This window comes from Teleopsis dalmanni, chromosome 2, assembly GCF_002237135.1.
Source record: "Teleopsis dalmanni isolate 2A chromosome 2, ASM223713v2, whole genome shotgun sequence".
Lineage (NCBI taxonomy): Eukaryota > Metazoa > Arthropoda > Insecta > Diptera > Diopsidae > Teleopsis > Teleopsis dalmanni.
Window position 1 is genome coordinate 140246517 of NC_051847.1, and position 10559 is coordinate 140257075.

The 10559-nt window shown below is 26.8% G+C and overlaps 1 protein-coding gene across 1 annotated transcript in view; it reads right to left on the reverse strand.

The window, feature by feature from the left end:
* Nucleotides 1–10061, reverse strand: part of LOC119681653 — a gene marked incomplete at its 5' end in the record, with an annotated part of 57849 nt that extends 47788 nt beyond the window's left edge. The window contains 4 exon segments of the mRNA XM_038094905.1: nucleotides 7751–7818; nucleotides 7876–7915; nucleotides 7988–8080; nucleotides 9959–10061. Coding sequence (XP_037950833.1) covers nucleotides 7751–7818; nucleotides 7876–7915; nucleotides 7988–8080; nucleotides 9959–10036 — 279 coding nt within the window.
* Nucleotides 10062–10559: the final 498 nt, after the last annotated feature.

Genomic DNA, 10559 nt, shown 5'->3' on the forward strand with positions numbered 1-10559 from the left:
GTGGGTTGATGTATTAAGTAGTCAATCCTAGGTCTACGCTCATTGAGTGATTCTTAAATGAAGTATCTATAATTTTTCACAATATGCCCTTGTAAGACCACAGTTTTTTTTTATTTCAATAAATAGTCGTTTTTTTAACATTATTATTAATTAAAAGTTACAATTTCATGTGAACATGATATTCGATACAAGTATATGTAGAGTTGAAAATTTTTTTCAGAACAAAATGAGATAAACTTCTAGTTTTTTACTTTTTTTTTTTAAACAAATAATTTTTTTTTAAATATTTTTGAATACTTGTAGTAATTTCATTATGATTGTATAATCATAAAATGCAGCTTTCTTTCAAATTATAACTACTGCAACATATTGAGACTAAAATCCATCAAATTAAAAAAAAAATAAATAAATATGATTTATATAAAAAATCCTCCATATACCTATTGCCAGCAGCTTTATGCTACTTTAAAATTATTTATAGTTCGTATAGTTCGTATTATTCTTTGCGGTAGAACTGATACTTTTCATTCTATTCTTTTTTTTTAGCGATTTTGAGATTGAATTTGTAGTAGCTATAGAGATATGACTTAACAAACAGAGATCCTCAAGTTGAAAATAAAAATATGTCTAAAGAGATTAACTTGATTAAGAATTACAACAATATCGAATTTGTTAAATAAACATATTATTATGAGCGTCACTTGCACTTCTTAAAGAGATTTTGTAAAAACTAGTTCAAAATTTATATGAAAATATTTCAACGAAAAATTATTTAATTGTTACAGTTTATCGCTTCATAGAGATCGGAACTCTAAAACTGTGCGGATAAATTATGTAATTTACTCAGTGATAAATGAGTTAGACAAATGGGTTCGAGTGTTTCTCCAAGTCCGATATCTTTAATGAAAGACAATACAGAGCCTATCTTTCTTAGTCTTGAATCGTTATTATTCATGAAATACCCTCCTAGGTGTTTATTCCGCTTGTGCATCAGTGCCGGGCACTCCCCAAACACATGGTATGCAGTTTCTCTCTCTTCTCTACAGTATCTGCAGTCTGAGTTGGATTGAATTCCTAACTTCGATAGAACATTATTCAATCTACAGGGACTGGTCAATAATCCCGTTCTAAGGTTAATTTTTGATTGTGCTATGTATTCTTTGAAGCGTTTTATGTTGTAATTCCCTAAAAGCGTTTTAGATTGTGAGAGTCTTGGTAGACTTTCCCAAATAGAGTTCTCTCTCTTTTTCCTCTGCGCCATTCATAACAATAGATAGAAATCCTTTGCCTAGACCATAGAATGGTTCTAGGCCTATCATTCTTGAAGCCGCGCCTCTTCTTGCAAGTTTGTTTGCCATTTCATTGCCTTGGATTCCAGCATGTCCCAGAATCCATATTAGGTGCACCTGATTGTTCCAGCCGAGTATGTTCAGCTTGTCAAAGCACTCCCATACTAGTTTGGATGTTACCTGGTAGGATATGAGTGCCTGGTAGGTTGCAACTGGCGCATCTATCTATCGCGTATATTTTCGCTTAAAAGATGGATGCATTATTTCCCAGTGCTTCCCAATATTGTTTGGCTGGTCCATAAACACAAGCTCCAGCTTCGTCAATGGTGAGGAAGCCGTCTGTATATCATGTTATCATGATTACTTTAAAATTACTTAGTATAGTATTTTGCAATATAAAATTTTAATCAGGTGATAGACGCTGCAAAGTCTGTAGACTTATACGTTATTTAAAATAATAATATTGGCAAGAAAGACGAGATCTTGCTTGAAACCGCAATCCATTTGTCAACTTGTCGAGAAAAAAATTAGTTTCTACAACACTATATTGAAAAGCCGAAGTAAGTTTTTTTATTGTCAGAAAAACACTGGCAAATATTATACAAATTTTTAGACAATGGATAGATGAACATGTCATTTACGACTCTTTGCTGATTAATTTGGTTATCTATCACATCAAAAAAATTTGATTTAAATATAAATACTAATATTCTTGTCGTCATATACGTATATATATGTTTGCTGACTCTACTACTTTTTCAGATATAAAATTTTGCGCCAAAAAGTATACCTTAGTTTCAATTTGTCGATTTTTTTATAATTACGTTATAAACAATTATTATATTATTTGTTGTAAACGTACATTATTTCATAAATTTATAAAATACTAATTTTATAATAATTTTAAAATAACGTACATTAGTTATATTTATTAAAAAAAAGTAAATTTCAATATTATGAATATTTTTTTATTAATTAAATTGTAAAAATCACAACCCCTTTATTTACTCAATATTTTGCTTTTAAAGCATGACACAATTGCTAATTGTAGTTGCGAGAACTTAATAAAAGTTTTTGGTAATATATATTTATAGTCATAAGTAATTACCATATTTTATAAAAAGTATATATAAGATTGTGTATAATAACATATATGAAAACAGAAAAAAATTAATTTAATAAATTATTAATTATTAAATTGATATCACCAAAAATAAATGCCTTTCCTATATAAAAATAAATTCAAGTAATTCTTTACCAATGTTAAAACAAAAAACATATATATTTATTAATATATATAAAATATCAAATAAAATAGCAAATCATATATTATAAAGAAATATAAAGGACAATATCAAACTTTTTAAATGACAAACATTTTTAACTAAATTATCCTAATCAAGCTAAAGTAATATTGAGTAAACGAGATAAGCAATAAAAATTTGATACTTCCAACTAAGTAAATTAAGAAAAATACAATTATATACTTTAAAAGAAAATAAGTTCAGTTGTATTAAGCATAAACATAAAAATAGGATTTAAATGTTTGGAAAACCTTTAAAAATGTTAGCGTTGCAAAAATATAAAATTAAAAAATAAAGTGAAGGAATACCACTTTTGGTATTTTAAGAGGCAAGAACAAGAATATTTCATTTATCAGCTTCATGTACTAATTAATGTAATAAAATAATAATGAGATCTTTTTCATCTATATGTATGATAAATATTGATTTTGCTAAAGCTGTGGAGCATTTCTCAAATAGACCAAGTCTATTCATAATAACTATGAGTATAAATATTCAATGAATTAATAAAGCCTTTGTGAACTTGTGTAATGCTTTCAGTATTGATTGTCTTAATATATGTGTAAAATATATAATTTATGAACATAAATAATTACTTGAAATAAAACTGTAGTTATGTGTAGTTGTTTATAAGAATACATAATGTATCTGTATTAATTTATAAAATGTTTAATTTATAATTATTTAAAAAAAGCGTTTAAAAGTAGTATTATTTGCAGCAAATATTCCGTAGAAATAAAATTAAAGTAATTAAATAAGCTTATTATACTTATTAAAATATTTACATAATTTATACTATTTAAAGTAGTTGAGTTGCAAGTACACAAACGTATTCATTTTGCCTAAAAGTAAACTATGATATTTTGCTGTACTGGTAGATTTGCAATACTTCAAAGCGGGCATGGCTAATTAATCGATTACCGCTTAACTGCATTGATTGTCAGTGGCACTTTTTTAATTAGAAAATCTTTTGTGCATTTTAAAAGATTAGCCAGTCCCGCTCTAAAGTTTCATTTATACATAAAAGTAACGTGGTAATTGTAATGTTGAAACCTTGTTAATTATTAGCATTTAGTATTTGAAATGAAAAATATAACAACATCAACCAAATACACAGTGTACTACATACATAAATAAATAGAAGTACATAACACTAAAATATACACCCAGAACAAAGTAAATATTTATATGTGTGTTTATATTCTTATTAATTAAAAAGGAAATACAAATAACGTACATGAATTTATATAAATTAATTAATTATTTAAATATTGATATTATAACAAATATAATTATATAAATACAATAAACAAGCTGCATAAATAAATCTTTTAATATAGTTATTAATTAATTTGTAGTTCTTTAATTTATTATGGAACTTTTTTTTTTTTTACTAATAAATAGTCAGTGGTTTAATTTGATTTTAGTTAGCATTTCTATTCACTTATGTAGTTTGGCTTTTAATAAGAAAATTCACTAATGTTTAATAGTAAATTAATATTATTATGTAAAGCAAGAGTAGACAAAACAGCGCACGTTTTTGTTTGAAAATTTTACAGTACACATATTATTTAATTATATTTTTGTATTAATTAAAAATAAAAAAAAAATTTCGTAGTTCACATCATTAGAAATTGTCATATATACACTTCACTTATGATTAAATTAATTATTAATTATTTTATTCATTTTAAAAACAATGAAAATTTGATAAAAATCATAGCTTATAGCGATATTATAGATAATTGAAAATAAACATAATTTTGAAATAAAGGGCATATATATGATTGATATTGATGGTTATTCCTGCAAATATAATTATATGAGCTATATTTCAAAACCCAGCATATTCTCTTGTACTTTAGAAATGTATTAATAATTCTCATGATTTCCATTATATTAAAAATTAATATTAATTAATAAAAATCATAGATTTTCGGCATAGATTCATTCGGAATTATCATAGACATTCTTCTGCTTGCAATTCAAATTCAAAAGGATTTGAATACGTAATTATGTGAAGAAATAATTCTTCATCGAGAACGTTGGGCAGAAAACCGTCATAGATTTTCCGCATAGATTCATTCGGAATTATCATAGATACTCCTCTGCTTGCAATTCAAATTCAAGAGGATTTGAATACGTAATTATGTGAAGAAATAATTCTTCATCGAGAACATTGGGCAGAAAACCGTCATCAAATAAATGAAGGTTCGTAAGTCTCGTAAGATGATGGTAAGACTAGTGCATCCAATAGGTATTATTTGAAAGGTTTGAAAGGTTGCATACGATGGATGCTTCACTTCGTTTTCAAAACATTGATAGCATGATAAAAACAGATTTACAGTTTCACTTAATTAACAAAAAATTGTTATTTAAAAAAAAATTTAAGATTACCATTCCTAATCGAGAACGTAAAATAGAAAATCTGAATCGAATAATCGAAGTTGATGATATTTATACTAGTGCAGCTATACCTGCATTTTTTATTCTGAAAAGACTTTTCCATGAGCAAATATCTGGCTATATTCCAAACAAAGCTACCTGTCTGAGAAAAAAGACAACCAACATAATATGTTATAGCCATCGATCATACTGGCTTTAAGCAATGTCAAACTTTATACAAGGTTTGATGTACAACTTCTTAATGATTCCCAATTAACAATGAAAACATTATCGAGTTATTTTAAAGTGAGTTTTGAGTTATGAAAAACAAAGGCAACGAAAGACAAATCTTAAACTCAATTACAATTACACCTATGCCATTTTGCATCTAGGCGAAATTACGCAGAGCGGAAAAACTCATATACTAAGAAGATACCCAATTTAAATATGTATCGAAAAACAAAAAATGATATCAAAAAATGTACCGAGAGCGTATTATAGCCAATCGTACTATCATAACAAAATCTGCCCATCAGATACCTCTATTTCTGGCATTTGTATTATATCCTAAAATAAGTAGCGGCAGACTTATTCATCCGGCTTACATACTTTTTACTCCATATAATATATAAAACAATACAAAACCTTCAAATCCGATTACTTTCACTAAAAGTCTAATCATTTAAATTGCGATATTTAATATTCCCCATTTAATAATAATAAAAACAATATATAACATAATTGTTTTAACAAATCTTTTTTCCCAATTCAGTGAATGATTGGTCATGGAAGAATAATGAGATAAAATTCCATTCCGTATGTGTGAGGAATATATGACGGCAATATAAGATATAGGGCGGACGGAGTAGAGCTCATCTTACCTCCTCTTTGGGTTTTAAACGAAATTAGTTGCACAGCTGAGAGCAAAAGCCTTACAAGTTACGATTTGAAAGAATAAAGCTCATTTTAATACAAAGCCCTCTAATGAACTTTTTATTTTTGCCTGCAGGTTCATACTTCTACGTACGCCCATATCTTAGGTTAAATTAAATGACATTTATACACTATAAAGCACATATTATTACTGAAAATAGCAAAATTACATTCCGAATATCCCAATAAAAGTTATTCATAACACATGAATGTATTATATATATTGTAAATAGATTTTAGATCTATTCTACAAAATTAAATGATGAGAAGAATCGTGAAAAAATAAAACATTTCGAAAAAGTAGAAAACTTTGATAACAATGTGATAAAAACTAGCAAAAAATCAAATTAAGCACTCAGCTTAGTTCTGATAAGGTTCTGAAAATAACTTATAAAAATTAAAATATAAGATTTAGCACTTTCCCAATAATATAATGGTATACACAAAATATTATCCATATATATATGACTATTTTCCAAGGGTATATGTTTTTATGTATGGAAAACAATATTTTACATGAAAAACAAAGATAAAAAATATCTCTTTAAAATGTTATATATTAACAAAATAGCTAAGTAATAGTCTTTGCAATTCTTTATTACAAACAGGAACGTCAAATGGTTTAGGGAATGCACTATATATCCTCTCAAAACTTTCCTTTTAGTTAATTATTTTACCTAATAATTTTCACAAGCTTACAATGGGACTATATGTATACTCGAGACCTTATGCACCATTATGCGAATATACATTATTAATATGTATATTAAAAAATGCAAAGTAAATCCAAAAAGAAAGGCAAAATGACTTCTTTATATTCGAGTTTAGGTGCACGCGACTAAGCTAAATCACTAGTCCATACAAGTTATGTATGTAAATAATATCGAGATAATGACTATTATTCAATAAGAATAAGAGATTTCATAAATTGACGCATCTACCCAACTTCAATTCATTTATTGATTTCTTATAAAAATTCAAGAAACAGTTTTTATTTTCACTGTTTATAAAAATATTTGCTTTTATGGATCATTGATTTAATATTTGCCAAACAAAATGCATGGTTTTGAGCTACTGGCGAGGATTAAATTGAAGACACAAAAAAGGATCTAAAATGTGAAGAAATGTTTAAAAATACTAATGCCAATATAATTGGTATTATATCACTTCCTGACATTTATTATGATCAGCATGGCGCTCGATATAATTGAAGTTATCCTTTGTACCCACTATGAACACTCAACCGGAAAAGTAATACCGTATCACTGATTCCAAGTATAGCATTTATCTTCTCTTCATAATACTCGTAAAAATTTAATATTCTTGTAACGACCTTTCTTATTAACATGACTAAGTATTGACGATGAAAAGTGGGAGATAAGATCGGCGTGTTTAAGGTTTATCTGACATTTAATGTTTATTTAATAAAAAGTTGGAAAAATGTCTAACCAATTTCTCCACTGTGTGGCAGAAACTATCTGAAAATTTGAAAAATGTGTAACTGATATACAATGAAATCTATTAGGTAGATTGTACTGATTTTTGAGAATTGCTTTAAAAAATTTGTTAGCAAGTAAATGTATATATTAATTGGAAATATATAAGATAATTATTTAAATATAATTTGTAGTAGATAAATATGTTTCATATATTGAAGTTTATAAAATAAATAAAATACACCTTTTATATAGAAAATTTTTGATCAGTTATCAAGTACAGATTAGTAAACTTTATAAAAATCAAATAGTTTATGTAATGGGAAAATATTGCTTTAATGTTCCATTAATAATACTCGCACTGCAGGATCCGAATAAATAGAAATAAAGAAAATTCACTTACCTCATAGAATTTCCCAATAACTTCAACGCTAAACATACAAGGAGAATTCCAATTAGGCTGTTGAGGAACTAAAATTTAAATATTGTTAAAATTTTAACTTTAATGGTATATGTTTGTCGTATTACTTATTCCTTTTAACGAAAATTTTTTTTTGATAAACAGCATCTATTGGGTAAAAATAAAATTAAAATTAAATATTAAAACCCAAAGATTAAAAATTTGAAATAAATCTCTTACAAGATTCTGTTTCGTCAACAGAGGTTTGTTTGGTCTGGTCATCAGATGAAATTTGGCTAGCCGAATAAAAATACTACTATTGATCACAGGATTCTGAAAAAAATACAAATAAATAAAGATAAAAGATAATTTTGATACTCTAATAAATTATATAAACATTATTTTTGGTTATTATTTAAGTATTGTAAACAGTAGTTATTATCAAGTTAAGTTGAGTTCTAACAGCTATACAATTTTATAATTTGATGTCCAGGCCTTCAGTCACCAGTTGGCTGATCCAAACTCCGTCATCCTTATGAACTTATAACCATCTTAATGGGTAAAGGACCATGCCCTCAATACATCGTCAGTGTATATGAATACATCTACTATTATAGTTAAAATTTTTTTAATCAGGTTTCTCATCTCTCAGTACTCATGCAAACAGATCGGCTGCTGTTCCGCACATTAAGCTGGCACCTCTCATCATAATACAAACATACCCAAGCGGCACTAACGATGCCCGGACACAGTGATGGCAGGTCACCGAAAGCATATAAAAACAAAGAACAGTAACATATACCTTACCCCATACTATATCATGTCTTACTACATAAATAAGCTAAAACCTTTCTTTTCCCACTGTTCTATTAAAATGTAAAATATAAATTTTATTTTGGATTAAAATAAATATAGATTAAAAATAATTATAAAATTACTTTAAAGTGAATAATAAATATAATTTAAAGAAATTATAAATAAATGAATTGGCACTTAGGTTTTTATCTCCAGTAATAACACAAAAATATTAAAGTAAAAAATTACAACATTACAAACGATAAGCAGGTGCCTTTCCTCTCCGTGCTCATGCAAACGGAACGGCCAATTCTCAATGTTAATAATATTGGAAAAGATAAATTGTCCCCATATGAAAAGTAATTTGTTGTTTTACAGTCGGCTTATATCTAAAGGCAGTCACAATCAATCACAAGCCTGATCTTTATTGGGTTGTAGAGATATCGAATATACGATCAGATGAGATAGATAGAAGATGAAAAACTTATGGGCTAATCGCGTCAACTGTTCTATTGCAATAATGCTTACGGACTATACGGAACTTGCAATCGGAATGTATCATTCAATTTCTATATCTTTGTTTAAGACTAGAGATGAATTGACTAATATATCTAAGAAACCATTTCTTTCCTACCCTGTCAAAGTTAAAGAAAGTGATTTATCACATCTTTTTGTATAGAATACCAAATAGTTTAGCAAGAATAACAAACGAAGACATTTTAGAAACAATAATTAATGTAGAAGGGCTCAAAAAGTATTAAAGAAACACCAAAAAATTTTTTTATTAATTTATTGAAATTTGGCTGATCATAATACAACGCACCCTTCTAACTTATAAATAGTTTTTTTAAGTTACATTTGACAAAAAAAAATTAACATTTAATAATTAATATAGTTTACCTTCCTTTGTCATCTTTAACAGTATCGCAATAAGCAGTAGACGTCTCTGAGTATAAGTGCGTTTAAACTTCACTAACGTTATATTATATATATAAATATGTATATATATTTTATAAAGAATACATATATATAAAAGTTATATATGATCAAAGGTCTTTTTTTTTTCTTCCAGCTAATACTTTAAATAAATGAAGATAATGTAATAATTTGACCTATAACGAAATAATTGCTAGTTAAGATAAAGATTATCAAAGAGAAGTATTGCCGAATAATCTTCTCTCATAGAAACCAACTCATCGAAGTAGCTTATTTTATACATCAATAACATGTTTATAATCCAATTTGTTTAACTAAAAGGCTGATTTCAAAAAAACTGAAACTGATTTTTACGTTCTATTTCACATCGTTTTTCAAATATTTATGTGTAAAATTCTATGATATATATAACACTGGCGATAAATATTTGTCATTCCCTGCTATATATAAACATATAGGTATTTTATGTTTTCAACTTACTGTTTGTTGTTTGATATTCAGTGGTCTGGCATAGGTGACAAGCCCCCGGAATTGGATAAGTGCAGCACGCAAAGCCATTTTGAGTAGTTGAAAAGTGAAGTCACTATATTTAATAAAAATATTATATTAATATAATATGTTTTATTTAATATTAAATTATTGATATTAAACTAAATAAAGTAAATACAAATTCAATAAACGAAAAAATAATTTTATTAGTATTTAAAAGTAATTTTATTTAATTTCTAAAATAGTTGTAAGTAATTGCGGCGTGTAGCGTACAATAACAACAAAGCGCTACTTATAGTAAATGATGACTTTATTAATTTGGTTTTTAATTGGGATCCTTTTTGTAAAGTAAGTAATTCGCATCATAAATTTCATTCAAGACAGCTCCTTTGATGTTGAAATAAGTTGTTGTGTCCTAATTATCAGGAAAAATGTTTCTAATTAAGTTTTTAATGGCGACAACAAAATAAATTAGCTTACAAATCTTATTATTTAAATCGAAAAATTCAGAAGTAAAAAGTATCTTAGGAAACTGTTTAAAAAGAAGTTGCTTTAAAATATTTTAAATTTGGGATAAAAATGTTTAAAAATG